This window comes from Helicoverpa zea, chromosome 9 (assembly GCF_022581195.2).
Source record: "Helicoverpa zea isolate HzStark_Cry1AcR chromosome 9, ilHelZeax1.1, whole genome shotgun sequence".
In the NCBI taxonomy this organism is placed as follows: domain Eukaryota; kingdom Metazoa; phylum Arthropoda; class Insecta; order Lepidoptera; family Noctuidae; genus Helicoverpa; species Helicoverpa zea.
In genome coordinates this window covers 11,562,435-11,581,202 of record NC_061460.1, presented here as the reverse complement: position 1 = coordinate 11,581,202, position 18,768 = coordinate 11,562,435, and the positions used below count along the sequence as shown (strand labels likewise).

Sequence of the window (18,768 nt, the reverse complement as noted above, 5' to 3'; positions counted from 1 at the left end):
GACGCGATGCACTGCGGGCCAATCACCGCTTTAGCCCGTTCCCGCGCCTCACTTCATACCACAAAAGGAACCCAATAAATTACTTTTGCGCAGGTGAAGGTCAGAGCTCAAGATTCGCGCGGTGGGATGATAAAAGGCTGATGATGATGATGGTACGTAACTCATGATGAGGTGGCCAGTGGTCTAGCTAGTGCTTAAGGCACCTACCTACCTCTCAAGTTAAACACTGTTGTGTTGAGTTGTTTTCCTTGCCAAGCCAGATCAATGTAGGCAGCCGTAGCAATATTAATATAGCCCTTAAGTCTCAAAAATTGGTAAACTTCCTACCAGTCCAGTTAAAACTATGCGCGGGGCCCCCGTGGCCCCGCCGGGTCCTCGTCAAGGCTTTGGGCGGCGGCGAGCTCTCGCGTCCGGCCCTGGTTCAGGCCATGGTCCGGGGCGAGAGGGAATGGGATGCCGTCGCCTCCTTCTGCGAAGCGGTCATGCTCGAGAAGGAGGAGGCGGAACGCCAGAGAGTACGCACCTCTCATCCCGGCCGCCGCGCTGGACCAGGTAGACACCATGGGCGCCGGGTGTCGCGTGATGACTCCCGGCCACCGTAGGCGTGGGTCTGTGGGCGGTGAGTTCGGGTGGCTCATCGTCCCTCTGTCTGCTTAGACGACAGACCCGAGTCGACGGCGCGCGTTGTTCCACGCGCTCCTCAAAGAGATGTCAGCAACCCCAGCGGGGCCCAGCAGGGCCAAGGCCTGCCGGGGCTGCGGGTTGTTCGAAAGAGATACCGCGGCCCTGGTACATAAAAGGCCTATGACGGGCCCCCGTGGCCCATGTGGTTAATCCGACACTTCAACATCACATATGGTTAAGGAAAACATCGTTGATCAAAATAGGACTTACTAATTCAGAAAGGGGAAAGGGTCAGTTACTCCCGTCTGTAGCTCTTTTTTGTTTTCATTAGTGCAAAGCCCAAACACATCATAGACGGAGTGTACGTAGCGTTATTTTATATTATTTTTTCTGTTATCTATACTAATACATATTAAAACATTTTTTGTTTGTCTGTACTGTACCCTTAAGGCTCCGAAACTGCAGAACCGATTCGAAAAATTATTTCACTGTTGGAATGCTACACTCTTCCCGAGTAACATAGTATCATCCTCCGAGCCCGTTTCCCAACTATGTTGGGGTCGGCTTCCAGTCTAACCGGATGTAGCCGAGTACCAGTGCTTTACAAGGAGCGACTGCCCTGCCTGACCTCAACCCAATACCCAATACCCCTTGGTTAGGCTGGTGTCAGACTTACTGGCTTCTGACTACCTACCCGTAACGACTACCAAGGATGTTCAATGACATCCGGGACCTACAGTTTAACGTATCATCCGAAACACAGTCATCGGTGTCTAAGATATATCCCGAGTAACAAGGTAAAGGCTATATTTTATCCCGGTACGGGCAGTAGTTCCTTCGTGACGCTGGTGTAACCGCGGGAAAATGGCTAGTCATTACTAAAGTTACGATAACGACGAAGACGGAAGGTTCCCTCGATCTCGAAACTTTGTTTTTATATAGATTTAAGTACATAGGTGCTTTTCGTCTTGTGTGCGTGATTGGCGTGATTGTATGAACGAAACGTTCAAATATTTACCAAGGCATGCATTTTTCCAATGCGTTGGTTGCGCATGCCAATGTGTTAGCAGTGTGTATCAGCAGGCAGGCAGGTAGCAGGTAACTGAAAATTATGTTAACAATACCTGCTTATATTATGTTAACTTATTTAAACTGAGGAATAGTTAATAATACAACATAATGCCATAATTCTACCGAGTGTATGAAAACGGAAAACGGAAACATAGTAGGTATAATCTTAAAATGTTGATAAGGTACAACCAGCTTAATTAGTTAACTAAATTAAGTATCGATTTTTCCCAGCAACAAATAAACCAAAACGGAAGCCATAACAAAAGTTCGCGATTACTCGTATTACATTACAGCTAAGTTATCCCCATTCACTTGTTTCCTAATCAGCAAAATCAATAAAGTTGAAGTTCGTAGGGCCGGGAGCAACGCCGCACCGCGCCGCGCCGGCCGCGCCGCTCGATACGCGCGGCGCGCGCGGACCGTGCGTCATGCTCCCTCACCCAGTGCTCCAACATCCCATTCCACCATCACACCGGTACTGTGTATCATTCTAATCAAATAGAACACAAAAAAAGTGAGCGTTTCGCAGTGATTTGCAAAAAAAATTGGTGCGTTACCAAGACCGTTATGTGCAACGAATTTGTTTATAATAATAATAGAAGTGATTTTCGGTGAGGTCTGCGTTAGAAATTGTGATAAATACCACAAAGTAAGAATAAAAGAAGATATACTATATGTATAAAAAGTAACAATTTTATAGTAGGTACAAAAAATAATTTGTTTGAGATAGTTAAACACACTGCCAAATATTTCACTAGTAAACAAAATATTCATAATATAAGTACATTCTTGTTATAACAATAGTCTTCCAGCACAATCCCTATTTATACAGCTGTAAATAATTAAAATATTCCAAAGAAAGAAAACCAAAAAGTTAAAGAAAATGAACGAAATAGATTTGATCAAGGAGGTCGAAAAGCGTCCAATTCTGTACGACAAGTCCGTCAGCGGTTTCAATAAAACAAAGCTAAGAGACGATGCGTGGAAAGAGGTGCAAGAAGCTCTACATGTTTCTGGTAAGTGCAGTTTCTTATAAGTGCCATAATAGGAAAAACATCCTTGTCTAGGTACTCCCCACTCCAAAGTTCTTGGCTAAATCCATGGTTTTATTAATACCGCAGATTACCAACCCGCTTAAATGAAACTTAATTAATTCTTCGTCCTACTTCGCCTTCGATTAGATATTATCTATCAATTCCTAATATTGTTAAAAACACTTGCTGATATTATGTTTACTTTGATCAACGTGTTGGCGATAAACGTCCGTATTTATTTCCCAGAATTTCAGCCGGTTTCTAAATTAACAATAAGTACACAAAGGTTATCATCGATAACTAGTACTTTTATTACACTTGTAATTACTGAACGTTGCCTTGCCCTACAATCTCATTTAGAAAACATAAAAATGTAATTCTGGCCTAATCAAGAGTTTTATTTCTCCAAGTATCCTAATTAATTATTGTAATTATTATTTTTTTGCAGAATCAGAATGTAAGAAGCGCTGGAGATCCCTTCGAGATTCGTTCATAAAGCTGCAGAGGACGCATGGAGGTCGAACCAGGTGGCCTTATCATCAGGCCATGAGGTTCCTTCTGCCGCACATAGAGCCCAAAGATAATGGGTACGTAACTTTCTGTTTTATACTTATTATTATGGATCATTTTGGTAACGTTTTATGGTAGAGAATAGGTAGTTTTGCTGATCCGCAAAATAGCCGTGCAAAAAGAAACATGAGAATTTAATGCCCATACGTATATTTTATTTACATTGCCAAATAGGAATAATAGGACTCCATCGCAATAACTAACATTATAAACACTTTCGCAGAGCATCCAAAAAAGAGGCTGAAGACTCGGACGGTGAAGAAGAGATCCGCCAGCGCGCGATACAATGCTTGCCAGACCTGTCCTACAGCCAGGACACGAAGTACGAAGACGATGACGACGACGACTCCCAACCTTCACCCAAGAAAGCTCGTCAGAACTCCACTGACGACGACGCAAACCCTTGTTCGTGTAACCGCAATGACCCTGACGAACTATTCCTAATCAGTTGTGCCCCAACTCTAAAAAGGTTGAGTTCGAAACAGAACGCACTTGCCAGACTTAAAATTCAACAAGTGTTGCTAGAAGCTGAGTTCGGATCTCAAATGGAACTGCCTTACGTGACTCCAGCTAGTGATTGCGACTTCGATGCTGTAGAATAACGCTGAGATTTGAAAGCCCGGGTTTTATTAGATATTTACCTATTAAATAGCACTATAGATTTTATTGAAACAAATATACACAGAGTTAGGAAGATTTACAACCTAAGTTTTAACAGATCTTATATAGAGTAAGCTTGATTGCAATTTTCGTATTATTAGTTAGATTGAGATTTTTCTATGCACCAATACTTTTTCAGCATTTAATATGAGTAATTCAGGACAGGCCCCTTAAAATAAAGGTAGCAACTAGCAAGGTAATGTTTTTAAGATTTGTAATTGATTTTCTTCGTAGGTTAGGGGGCAGTTAAATGTTGCAATAATTCAATTATTTTTTCTTGGGTTGTGCTTTGAAACCCTCTGCCAAACGATGTGTTTGAGGATCTTTAATTCTAGTCTGCTTGCATTTTAGTAGCTTTTACTAGCGTTCGTTTAGTTTATTCGGCTATTTTTAATGATTGTAGTAATTATATATTAGTTGCATTTATATTACATAAGCAATATTTTTGAACAAAAATACATTAGGTATACTATTAAAATGTTTTTTTTTTTATTACGCATGATTTAACTTAGGGCTCACTCAAAGTAACTGCCTATCTTTATTTCGCACATTTTTTTCTCAACTTCAATTAAAACTTTGAAGAGCCTAACGACAGTTTAAAAACCAGTAAAAGATGTTTGCTTTCAAGATGTTTTTTCAGCTCTTTATGGTTTTATATTAGGTTCTAGTCTTTAATTGAATATTGATTATTAAATAAATCTTTTATTCCAATGGTATTTATTTATTTTGTAAATAACTGCCACCCTGACACACCTACCCTGATGGTTATCCGTTTAAACTTAATTGAGGAAAAAACATCCAAACATACCAATTTGCAATAATATTAGTAGGGTGCAAAGGTGCATTTTACTTGAGAATTCGTGGCCATAATGCTTGGCTAAGAAAAAAATGCAAGGATCGATCGATCGTATGGGTGCAATCGGTCCTAAGATGGGAGGCGATCTAGCTACCTATCTATTTCATGACGAGTTCCTCCGTGTTTCGGAAAGCACGTAGGTACCTACAGTTGGTGGGTCCCGGCTGCGGTTGGAACATCTTTGGCAGTCGTTAGGGTAATCAGAAGCAAAGTTTGACAACCAGTCCTAAGTCTTACTAAGCTACTTATTGGGTCACTGGGTTGTGCAGGCCAGGGGCCCGATTCTCCTAATTTTACTTAAGCGATACACATTCGACTGCGATCCAATCACGACTCGATTACGATTGAAGCGTATGGGGCATTCCGATTTTTTTTCTTTGAAATAAACGTTTTTATCCTTTTCTGTCATTCAATAATGAATCATTTTGTCTCCAAACGACTTACGATTGCAAAATGATTGTAGAGCAAACTTCCGTATAGACCAAAATCGCCAAAATAGCAGACCAATCGCAAACCAAGCGAATGTCGTTAGAATACGATTGGTCGTATATTAGTAGCAGAATGCCCGATATGGCTAAAACTGCTATTGCGATTCGATCTATTCAATTTAGACATTATTAACTTAGGAGAATCGGGCCCCAGATACAGACGCTTCATGTAAAACACTGATCCAACTGCATCCGAAGCCGATTAGATGATAGTGGACATCATACGATTTGATGATGGTGCTTCTATCAAACCCCAGTGCTGTATGTAGTTATAATTTTTGGTTTTTACTACGCTACATTTGTAAACCCAAAAATAATTTTGGAAATGCCTAGATTGAATTGTGCATATACCTACCTACTTAGCTAAATCAGCGTATTTAATATACGTACCTACCTACCCAATGACCTATGAACTACCTTGGTGCATGTTTTTCATATAATTAATAATTATTTTGCCACCTAAGTCATGTTTATTACATAGGAATTTTACAATACCTAGTCTATTGTTTTGATATTTAAATAGCTTTATTTGCAACGTTTTGAATGCCTAACTAATCGGTCAAAACAATTAATTAATGTAACTACCTAATGCTGTGTAACGCATTTTTATATTGGCACACGCTGCAGTTTTTATATTGGCACACGCTGCAGTTTTTATATTGGCACACACTGCAGTTTTGATGAATAACAAGTGAGCTTCTAGGTACCTACGTAGCAATTTTAAAGATTAATTAAATAGGTGCATGCGACCTTAAAGTACCGATATTAGAAATATTATTTATTTTCCAAACTTAACACTAATAATATTGGAATTACGTGTTTTGCCTCGATCGAAATACTCCAAGGTTGCATTCAAAATAAATTGATAGAAATTTAAGTAGGTCTTCAATGTGTTAGACAAATCAATAATGACGAGGTACCTATAACAGATGAATAAGTACCTTTTCCCAATTAATGAGGTCGGCTTCCAGTCTAATTGGAGGCAGTTGTATAGGATTTACGTACCTACCAGTGTTTTATACGCAGCGACTGCCTATCTGGCCTACTAATAGATAGATGGTTACTATTAACACTTAATTAATAATTAAAAACCATATTTTAATACAAAACATAATTTAATCAACTTCATTTAAATTATGTACACTTTTGTTTATAGTTAAACAGTAATTCCGATATTTCTTAGGTAAAGGCACTAAGTACATTTTCCGTAATAACTAATAATAACCATTGAACTTCCTTGTACATATTCAACCTTATTTTAGTTGAGAAAAAATATATTATGAAACAAGAATTTAATAAACATTGTAGCTCTACTCACGTTTGTACAATTATAAAAAAGAAAACTATGAATTTGGGTAGCTAGGTAGCTAAACATAATTCGTTATTTCAAGTATATAATCAACCATATGGATAGGATAGTGCAGACTCCAATCAAATGATGCTTAGATGAGAACAATCATTAATTAAATAGAAAGTACGTGAGAAATAAGTTTCCCATTTCACAAACAAGTTTTCATTCAACTCCGTCACATTGTCACGTCTGGCTAGTATTTCGTTACGAGTAGGTACCTACATAAAAACACGGAAAGCTACAGGCTATTTCAATTCTTAGAAGTAACACGATATCTTGATTTATCAGAAATTATTAAACTTAATACTACACAAGTCATTGATCACGAGACACTTTTATTTTTCTTATAGTTCATAATCAAACAGGTCTAAATAGCATATCTCTACTACACCATTCGTACGGTAGGATAGTCGTCTTCACCATTTTCATCGAGCACCAACTCCTTTCCATATCTCTGTAAAAGTTCCAAAACAATTCCGTTGGTCCATCCGAAGCCAGACTGAACTATATACTCCCCACCACTTCCATTCTCTCCTGGCTGTACACAGTTGTACTTCTCAAACATTTTCTGATACTTGGTATAGCCGATGTAATTCGCACGAATCCAAATTTTAACTTGTTCCCTTGCCAACTTTCTCGCTTCTTCGTAACCGCTTCTCTCCAGGCCACCGATCATAATGCTCTGGAGTGGAGGCCAGGTATTCGGAAAGTCCCACTGTTCACCTGTATTCAACAGCGAAGTGGGTATGCCGCCGGGGAAGTTTAACGCGCTGGTTTTAATTAAATATCGCACCAATCGCGAAGCATAAACGGGAGCAGTTGTAGGCTCCACAGCATCTGCCCAGAGCGGTGTCGCACAGCTGGGGTAGAAGTGTCTCTTTCGGGATTTTGCTTTAGTGTCGTAGTCATACCATGCACCATCTTTTGGGTCCCATAAAACATTATCGATTGCAACCCGCCAGTACTTCGCTAAACTCCACCACTTCAGTGCATCTCGTCTATCATTCAGCTCATTTCTAAGGTCACCTACCATTTGTAAGGCTCCAGCAAACATAGAGTTCAGATCAACCGGTAGGATACGCGACGCGTGAACGTCGGTCAAGTTATCAGTAGTCACATTTTCTGCGTTGACAAACCACCTTGACGAGAAGTCCCAGCCACTTTCCGCCGCGCTCCTCATCTCCCTATAAAAATCCTCACGCCTATCTTCAGATAGTACTCGGCTGCTTGCATAATCTTCGTAATATGACTCGGGACGTGGACCAGTGTCGTCTTCATCGGACATGTAGCGTAATAATCTATATTGTTTGCCCTTTACGTCAACTGTTAATTTCTTCTTCTCCAACCAAAAATATAGCTCCCTTTCTACAGTGGCTATGTTCTGCTTGAGCCATGCGACATCACCTGTAGCCTTGAAATAGTCATACACCATCAGGGTAAGCAGAGGCGGTTGACTTCGTCCCAAATAATAAATTCTACTGCCGTTCGGAATATATCCTAGTTTATCAACTAAATAAATGAAGTTTTCAATCATTCCCTTTGCAGTCTGCGTCATATTACTAATCAGAAGGCCACGTATGATCCAGTACGAGTCCCAGTAATATAACTCTTTGAACCTCCCGCCAGGAACAATGAATCCGTTAGGCACGTAGATAAAACTGTATTGTTCAGAGTTACGATGAACATCTGGCGACACTTTCCTGCCGAGTCCTGGCCATATACTGATGATATCCTTCGCGAATTGTCTCAGTTTCGGATCAGCAATCTCATTAAGAACTGGTGGGTTAGGGTCAAAATCAGGCGGGTTCCAGCTAAAAAGCTCATCTCCATCGATAAAATTAGCATCTACAAATGACCTAATTTGTTCTCGAGACGGTTTATTGTCTGTTTTCTTCATAAAATATGTAAAATTGGCCAAAGTTTCAATTTCGCTGTTTGCAAGTCTCAGATCGACGAAAGTCTTCGAGTCGGGAAATATTCTAGCGAGCTGCACAGTCCGGAGGAGATCCCCGCCGCAATAAATGGAAGAATTGCAGACGGAGACGATATTGATCGCCTGCGCGCACGCACCCAGCAGGCCGAGCACCGGGTACAGCGGCACATACCGCAGCGAATACATCTTGAACATGACTACACACTATCACAATTTCCGCCTGACGTTAACTCGATTGTGATGGGAAGCGCGCGATATCCGCAGTGTGTAAGTGCACGGCGTACTCCGGCGCGAATCGTCGTCGCCGGCCGAGTGGCCGCCTATCCGACCAGCAACACCCATTAAATGCATTTCGTGCATCATGAATTCATGACGATCATTTGTCGCGAACGAGTCGCGATCACTGTGCGCTAGGTCGCCGACCCATCTCAGCTGATATTGCAGCGATCACTTTTACTACTGCAGTTGTTACTATCGGAGCATTGCACGCTCTAAATTACAAGGTCTTTTCGTTTCTTAAAATAAACACACGCGTGTCCTTCCCCCAAAGTCGGAACGCAAACTGTCACATTGACATAGACTGTTGTCTATGTTTCCAAGATAACCAATCCACAATCTTGAAGTAGCTGCGTGTAATACGCATGCGTAGTATCGGATGCTGGCTAATGTAGGACTAACGTTCATCCAATATAAGAACTCATTTTCAACAACAGCTGTAAAATACAAATCTACTGGACAAGTCTTAATATTATTTAGGTACGGTGCAGTTTCTCTGCGAGTTATTTTCCAATGTTGTGGTTATTTACCTTTATTATAACGTCTGATAGTAATAATTACTATTTTTCTATAAAACGAAGATAAAAACAGATGATTACGTTTACCATGTAATAAGGTCAATCGCTAGACTTCCTCGTTTATTATCGGACTAATAATATTTGTATAGTTTAATAACCATAATTTTATTTACAGCATTAAAGGCATGTACGTTGTTAAAACTGTTTGTTCATCTGTACCACATCCATGGTAAAGGCATAGATTACTATAATAATTACTTGGTAAAGCTTCTGTTTGCTGATCTGTTATCTAATTTTACTGGTGATGCTCCACTTTGTGAAATGCGTCTTTGTCATGTTTAACGGCTTTACAATATTGCAATGATGACCATAAAAGCGACAACAGTACAACCGTTGTAAGCTTACAATAGCCATTCTGCTTACCTCATTGCGGATAATGATAGTTTGATGGTAGGCGTGACTAATGTTAATCAGCGACATCTATGGGTAGTTTTGAGAACCGAATAGGCTGCGTAAATACATAGTTCCAACGTAATGCATGGCGTAGTACATAGATGGCGCTAAAAGAAAAGCTACAATGTCCATCAAAGCATGAATTCTGTGGGTTGTGGTATGGATGAGGTAATTTAGACTTCTGACCTGACTATATAATAGACTTTGTCAATTTTTATGGATCAAAAAAGTGGCTATTGTTACCAAGTTTTAACAAATTTTATATTTTATTTCGGGCAAAAAGTGAAATTGTTGTAAAAAAATAATCTAAAATTGTATATTATTTAACTTTTCAAAATGTAGGTACCAGTATCGCGTTCAAGCAAACGAGCTCTTCTCCTTTATATCATTCGTAAATACCTACACATTACAAGATTCAGTAGGAGGTGGTGTGAAATAACTACTGCCTCAGGGCTCCTTAGAGGCCAATATCCACAGTCTCTATATGAAAGTGTGGGTACCGTAATTATGTAATTTATTTTACAACTAATATTGGCAATAGGTAGCGGTACCCACAGTATTTTTTGCCGCCATTTTTTTGCCTAAAGCCATTAAAAATATTGATTGCGAACGTAACATTTTTTACTTCATGTAGTTACTAAGCTAAAAATTAATTGCCTAGAATTAATTTTTAGCTTAGTAACTACTTTTTTATATGCATATCTGGCAAGCTATAAGCAACTCTATCCCAAGGGAATAAGGACGTATGGAATTGAGTGGAAGCGCGGGAAACGATTTAAATAAAAGAGAGACATATTGTAGACACAGCCTTTAATTAATATAACACAACATAAGTATTTATACGGACAAAAACATGAATTAAGTACGGTCAGCGTCAAAAGTAGCTGAGCAAAACAATTTTTCAAAAGTGCCTAACAACGTAAAGGGTCAAAAAAAAATAACAACAAAAACGCTGTAATTTTTCTTAAAATCCTAAACTTCAAAACAAGTAAGTAGGTGAATATTCTAGAAAGTTACTGAAAACACGGTGTTTATTAGTTTTAAAAATTTAGATTTTTTCAGCTACTTTTGAGGCTTAGTACTGTGCTATTTACTAGTGATAACTTATGTATGCATATGTTGGCATTTTTTAAATAAACTATTTTCTTAGTTAATTATTAACTAAAAGCCTAAAATAAAGTGGATAAAGTGTTAAATGAATTCTAGTAAAAATGTAACGCCACTTTAAGTACCTACATATTAGCTTACTTAATGAATGTCATATCCTACACAGGATATTTTTTATGTTTCATGAATACGCAAAAAACTTAAATTAACTAAAAAATAAATTAAATACAAAAAAGCAATCTAGACTGTACTTATTTGTAATGAAAGAAGTGACTAACATATTGTTTGATCAAGTTCAATGCATTTTAACCTAGGTAGGTACTTCACATGACATAAATATTTAAAAAATAACTTAATACTTAGACCTATTGCAAAAACTGTTACAACAACGCTTAACTGTGATATGCGATAACATTATTTTACTTTCCTAGTCATAAATACATGTAAATATTAAAATATAAAAGTAAAGTAAATAAAAGATATAAAAGCAAGTCCTAATACTCACGACATTTTCAAAAAATATTTTTGTCCGTAGGTATACTAATTTAAGCTGACTAATAAATAAAATTCGATACAACAGTACATAATATTATGCCTAGGTGTAGTGGTAACTTATTTCTAACAATAATTAAGTACTTAGAATAAATGGTAACCGTTATGCTAAACATTTAATAAATGCCTACTTTTGTATAACTGTAGGTTATGTTCTAGAATAAATAACATCACAAAAAATATGCATTTTACCCTGATATACCTGGGACTATTCAATATAATTGATATATGGTATAAAGCTACTAATTAAATATATTTTACTAATAGCCAGACTGGCAAAACACAACTTTTTGGCGATAGAAAAGTTCTTTCGTTGGTTATTGATAACTTTTCTAACACTAGATACTTAAGTACCTGCCTGTCTGACACAATTGCCTTTGATGGTAAATTCTTTAATGAGTGAAGTATCTGTCTAAGTTGGTATTGGAAAAGACATTCTGCCTGGTCTGAAGCACCTGAGTGTCTTACAGCCTGTATAACGATGTTGTAAATAGTAAATTGTTCTAACATTATCCGCCATCACACGGTCGGATTATTGCCTATTATTTATTTGTATCTTGATGGCACCGTTTTAGTCAGAATCACTTAATTTAGTCAAAATCGTAAGTTCACAACCTTCAAATATTATGCACTAATGTAGGAAGCTATAAGTATTTTAATAGTGGATATGAATATTAGGAAATGGTTCACAATATCCACGCCTAGTCATGCACTATTATTCGTATTGTTGGAGTCGTCAGCTGTCAGCTGAGACCCGTATTTATTTAGAAATTCCAGTACGACGCCGTTACTCCAACCAAAGCCGAACTGCACATTATATTCACCGCCACCGCCGAATCTGCCGGGCGTCTCGGCATCATACTTCTCAAACATCTGCTTGTACTTCTGGAAGCCCCAGTGACAGGACCTCACGAAAGTTTGGGCAACTTCCTGCGCCAAAGTAATAGCCTCAGGGGTCCCGATATTCTCAATAGCAGCGACTTCGATGCTGACCTCTGGTGGCCACACATTGGGGAAGTCCCACTGCTCTCCACTCCTGATGAGTGACGTGGGTACACCTCCGGGGAAGTCTACGCCTCCGGATTCAGTGATAGCTTTCAAAATCCTGTCAGCATTGAGTTTCAGAAAATCTGGGTTAACGGCATTCTGCCATAGCGGCGCAGCGTTGGACGAGTAGTAGTATCTGCGATGTAAGTTGTCCCTAATATTGAAGTCGTACCACATCGCATCTTGATCGTTCCACAGCACTGCCTGAATGTTGTCTCTCCAGGTTTGTGCTAGCTGTCCGTACCTGGCAGCTTTTTGCGGGTTCTTTAAGAGGGCGTGGAAGTTTGATAGGTACTGGGCGGCTCCAGCAAAGATGGCATTTAAATCAACGGGTATGATGTACCGCGTGTGCAAATCAGTTAAAGTGCCATTGTTACTACCGTCTGGCATAAGGAACCAACGCGTTGAGAAGTCCCAGCCGCTCTCAGCAGCACTTTTGATATCGATGTAGAAATTGGTACTGTCTTCTTCCGAAAAACCTTCAGTGTTGATGTAGTCCTCATAATACGATTCGGGTCTAGGGCCTTTGCTTGGGGCATAGTATCTAAGAAGCGTATAATTTTTACCTCCTCTGTTAACTGATACCACTCTATTATCCATCCAGAAGTCCAATTCTTTTTCTAAGTATGCGATGTTATTTCTGAGGAATTCAAGATCTTTGGTATACATGTAGTAAGTAGCCACCATGGCATTTAACATAGGAGGTTGACTACGTTGCTGGTAATACCATCTGCTACCATTAGGGATGTGGCCGAACAAATTCAATAATTCAATGAGATTTTCAATCATTCCTTTAGCGGTTTCTTGCATTCCACTTATCAAAAGACCTTCAATGATCCAGAAAGTGTCCCAGTAATAGATTTCCTTGAATCGTCCACCGGGTATTATGAATCCATGAGTCAGGGGTACTAAACTAAACTGGTCGGGCTTCTGGAACACCTCTGCTTTAACTTTCCGTGCCAAAAGTGGCCAAATGTTATTGATGCCTTCTCCAAACTCTCTCAACGCATCGTCCTTTATTTTAGCAAGAAATGCTGGATTGTCACTGAAGTCTTTTGGCTGCCAAGGCTCCAGTTCGTTGTCGTTGGAAAAGTATTGATTGACGAATTCCATCAACTGTTCCTTAGTCGGGTTTTTGTTATGAAGGTTGAAAAAGGTTTCGAAGTCGGTCAAAGTTTTGTTTTCATCGAAGTTCATTTGAAGATCTACGAAGGTTTTGGAGTCGTTGTAGAGCCTCGCCATTTGGATTTGATGGAGCAGGTTGCTGTTGCAGTAGACAGGTTTGGTGCAGGTCTGCGGAAGGTCTGCTCTGGCCAGCCCGGCCGCGGCCGCCAACAAGATCAGAAGTTCTCGCATCTGAAACAAGTAATGATATCCATAAGTCAACACGCCTACAGTCAAAATGTGAAAAAAACCTTAACTAAACTAAAACTTTTCAAATTCTTTCAGTGTTGGGATGCTAGATCGTCCCCGGTTAAAGATGAAAAAGTTCCCCCAGGACACGGGTAAAATAAAAAATTAAAAACATTAAAATTCAAACAAACTTGACTGCAAGACAGCACTTTCCGAACGTAAAAAATAAAATTTACAAAAGACAACATCCCAATCTTTGGCTAAATCTATGCATGTTCTATCTACCTATCTAAACCGATATGTCACAGATCTATATAATTTTAAGAGCAACATGAAAAATACCAGAATTACAAATACCTATAAATATGTCACTAAAACCTGTAAGACGACGATGATATAACACAGATTGTTTTTAAAGGGTGCTAATTAAACAGGCTTCTTTTTAATATCATTATTCACCCCCGAAAATGTATGTTGCCTTCTAAATTACTAAGTCGGCCACAATTAACGAGCATCTAAATAATACTATCTTAGCCACCAGTTATCTTCTAAGTAAACCACTCTAAATACAACTCAGCATGATGGTTATTTTTTAGCATCTAAATTTGTAGCATGCATTCTAACAGTAAACTTCTAAAATACTATTAAATGACATCATAAAATATGTTTAAAGAGCTTCTAATTTTTTAACTCAGTACGTTTAAAATGTAAGCAACATGCAGCAAGCATCGCTTCTGTCACGGCTCCGGTGCTGCGGGGCTCCGGCGGTCCCATGCGAGCTTATCGTCGCAGATGGTTTTCACGCTCACCACCGCAGCTTCGGCTTGCTGGCCGGCCAGCCTCAGCCGCGGCGGCAAGCGCTGAAACTACCTGCGCCTCAGCTCGCAGGCCGCCTCGCCCCTCCGCGCATACGCAGTTTTGAATTGCACTCTAGGGGTAGGGCAGACAAGACTACGTGGAATCGGTTTTGCAGCGATTCGTTTTCGTCACTAACTTCAATTTTTAATACAATGTTTTTAAATTGAAGGTTATAAATGGCAATATACTAAAAACGAGGCCGAGTTAGTAAATTAGATGACAATGTATAAATAAGAAGGCCAAGTCACAATAATTGATGATCTTTACTTGAAGCTTTCTATAGAATATTTAGTTGGCGTTGTAAAAAAGACGAATTAGTTTATTAGAGGCTATGTCATTTCCTCGTTGCTTAGTTATAAAAGTAGAAGTTTAATCATGTGTCCAATAAATAATTTTGTGGCTACACTTATAATTTCCCGTTTTTAAACACGTCCTAGTCAATTTTACTCGTGGAAAGCTGTGTCTAGATTATTTATAGGTCATGTCTGCTATCGTCTTCGAAGTGTGGCGAATTTGTTATTACAACTATGTTATTATTACATTTTCCAAACGATTCATTCATTTAATGACTCGACAAATAGTCGCAATTGTAATTATTGTTATTTTTAGATACAAATGCACGGTGAATTAAACACAATACAATTTAATGAATAAACCTTCGTTGGACCCACGTCAACGGTCAACGTCATTCATGCACTAAATCCAGACTTCAATTATTTTTGAGCTATTTATCAAACCATTTACTGATCATAGTTTATAGTAGGTACATAGGTACACTAGCGTCTGCCCGCGCTTGCATACAATAAAATAATTATACATAGTAGATTAGATATAAAAAAATAAAATAATAGTCAATAGACACTTTGACAATAAAACATTATAATTATGTTTTATCGTCGGTCAAAGTGCCCAGTAGTGCCAAATCAATGTTTTAAGTAGGTAAGTGTAGAATGGTCTTTTAATTAATAATTAATAATCCCCAAAAAAACATTAATCAAAAGTAATTTTGCTCTTGCTCAATTTAAACATATCTTTATTTAAAGCATTTGCAAAAACCAACAGCCACCAAATTCCGGCTTTTAATTAAATGTAAATACATATTATGCTTAAATCGAAATAAAAAAAAACATAGGTAATCTCAGGCTGTTTTATCGCGAATTCATAATATTGAAAGTCCAAAATGCAAATACTTGTGACCATGAACTGTCATTTTACACCAAAAGATTATAATAATTGTTTGCGGGGTCAAATTAGCATTGATTTGCATTATTGCGAATATATTTTTCCTTGATTTAAAAAAATGAAATGAATTTGTTGTAAAAAAAAACTTTTTATAAAAAAATAAAACCGACTCCCAAAAACACTGAAAAGCAACAAAAAAACTATTCTTAGGTGCATCGGCCTAGAAGTCGGTGTCTAATGGATGATTATATGTTTATATCGCCACCGACTTCTAGGCCGATGCACCTAAGAATATTATTTTGTTGCTTTTCAGTGTTTTTGGGAGTCGGTTTTATTTTTTTGTAAAAAGTTTTTTATTTTTGGCTTTTCAGTGACAAGTATAGTTGTCACTATCCGCATTAGTGGAAAGTTCTTATCAATACGAATAATATAAGCCCAAACACAAGGTAGTTTACATATTTAGTTGACGAGATCCCTCGACCTTCTCTGGTCTCCATCATCAGGTCAGCTCCAAACCTTCACTGTTACAAAGGTCTCGTCAATACAAAGAATATAAGCCCAAACACGAGGTAGTTAAGATGTGCCGTTTAGCAGTTCCCTCGATCCTCTGTCGTCTCCTTCATCAGATCTGCCCTAAACCTCCATAGTATTGTAGTCTCATCAGATATACACATAAATATAAAGTTTTTACCCTATGCTCGCCTACAATTTTCAAGAGATGCCCTCGATTTCTCAGGGTTTCCATCATCAGATTCTGATCTGATGACGATGGGACCAAATGACAAGCATACCCTTTCAAATAAAAAAAGAATTTTTGAAATCGGTCCAGGCGTCTTTGAGAAATCGAGTAACAAACATTAAAAAAAAATACAGCCGAATTGAGAACCTCCTCCTTTTTTTGAAGTCGGTTGAAAAAACACAAAATAAAGGCAGCTGCTACAAAATTTATTAAGTTTTGAGACTCCATGTTCATCCTAATATGTTCATCGTAATATTATGAGCGCTGAAGTTTTGCAAGAAAAAGTCTTTTTTTCAGACTTCAAAAATCATCAAATGATACGTCCCGCTGTGGGTTAGCACCGGTAAAGAAGTGTCAGCCTCTTACTGACTAACCGTCGTGTTCCGTCGTGGGCCTTTTTTTGTGCCAGGGCTGCGGTAACTCTTTCGAACAATCCCGCAACTCCGGCAGGCGCGACCTCTGGACTCGCGAAAACGGCCAGCATAGGGCTTGTCCAGAACGGGCGCAATACGCGCGAATCACGCGCGAGTCGAGGGTCTGGCGTTATGCACGCGATATACGCGCGTATTTTGAATTCGCGCGATGCTTGTGGACGCGATGTATTCGTGCCTAGTATCTCAATAGCGCGCAAATTAATTCGCGCGAAACGTTTCGCGACGAATTCGCTTCTTCTGGACAAAGTCATAAATAATGTTACCTACATATTCACACAAAAATCGTGATTTTACAGCATCATCATGTAAAAAGTTAAAAACAAATCTTAAAAGATTTTGTTTCGGTGACGTTCAATCGACCGTAACTTAACACAACGTGCCTGGCCTCTGTGGTTTAAACCTTTTTGTTACAACTACGATTAGAAACGAGCAATAAAAAATCAATTTTATTAATGGTTCTTCTTGATTACTTTGTTATCTTAACTGTTAGACTCAGCTTAAAGTAATTCTAAATATTAGTACCTAGGTATATCATAGGAATGAGTAAGTAAAAATCTTTCATTATACTTACTTAGTACCTAAGTTTAGTAGAGTTTTTTGAATCATAACTTTCTGCTGCAGCGGTATTTAATGAATGAATGAATTGTAAATAAAATGAATGCTTTTATTTATCCGGGAAATACTAAAGGTACTTATTAACATTTTACTGCCCGTAACTTTTTTAGATAATATCTATTTAAATGTAGTTACTATTAATACTATTATTCTTTATTTCACACTTAATATAAAATACAGACAGTTTATGTACAACGGTGAGCTTAACCCAGAATTGGGAAATATGTTTTATCTGCCCTATAACTGAACTGCATAGCCATAACGCCAATCGCCTTACGAAGGGAAAGGAAAGTGCGTCGAGAGAAAATCATGCAGGCGCCAATTAGGTAAGCAAATGTGACAAATACCTCTTATTAACGGAGTTAACTCACTCATTACGTACATTGTTGCTTTTCATAAAACTCACAATCACTATTAAGTACCTACCCAAATAACTGAAGTTGTATTCAATTATTATGATAAAAGAGATCTTTAACATTTTAATCATGCATGCAAGTTTAATTTTTAAATTTGTCTTTTATTGTATGTACTAAGACATTGTTTATTTGTATTTTTAGAAGATGGAAAGGTAATTGATAGAACTTACTCAATACTCGATTCTTTATTTGCGTTCCATATGTTATACAGGTGGTATTTTTATAAAGCGAAACAATATATTAGAAACAATATGGACCTGGTAGGGCACAGCACTTCACACTTTTAAAATAAAAAATATATTTTAAAACTTATAACCTACCTAAGTTCTAGGTTATAAGTTTTAAAATATTTTTTTTTTAATACTACATCCCAATATCCATTGAGTTCTAGGCTAGAACTAAGTAGACTATATGGTTAGGGAGAAATCCTAAGGTAAAGTAATCGCGTGATCAAATCTCGGATAAAACAAGACGATAATGTCATAAATACTAATGTTTATTTCCTTCTTGACGTATTTAATTAATTTTTATTACTCTTTAAACCTTCGTTTTTCACCTCTTGTGTAACAATAAAAAGGAAAATCTATCAATTAATGTCAAATCAAAAGTAAGTAGTTATTGGATTTGTAGT

General features: G+C 38.1%; 2 protein-coding genes across 2 annotated transcripts in view; one reads left to right on the top strand and one right to left on the bottom strand.

Annotated features, from left to right (window-relative positions):
• The first annotated feature begins 2,125 nt into the window (after positions 1 to 2,125).
• Positions 2,126 to 4,670, top strand: LOC124633492. Its single transcript, XM_047168733.1, has 3 exons — positions 2,126 to 2,711; positions 3,178 to 3,316; positions 3,523 to 4,670. Exons 1-3 carry the CDS (start codon positions 2,579 to 2,581, stop codon positions 3,899 to 3,901), a joined length of 651 nt encoding a protein of 216 aa, XP_047024689.1. The 5' UTR covers positions 2,126 to 2,578; the 3' UTR covers positions 3,902 to 4,670.
• A 1,729-nt stretch (positions 4,671 to 6,399) lies between these two features.
• The window catches only part of LOC124633119, a 38,186-nt gene continuing 25,817 nt past the window's right edge, over positions 6,400 to 18,768 (bottom strand). Inside the window, exons 2-3 of the mRNA XM_047168217.1 lie at positions 12,202 to 13,896; positions 6,400 to 8,791 (exon numbers count right to left, since the gene is read on the bottom strand). Of these exons, the coding sequence (XP_047024173.1) occupies positions 7,040 to 8,791; positions 12,202 to 13,896 (3,447 nt within the window). The 3' untranslated portion in view covers positions 6,400 to 7,039. The remainder of the gene's footprint in view (positions 8,792 to 12,201; positions 13,897 to 18,768) is intronic.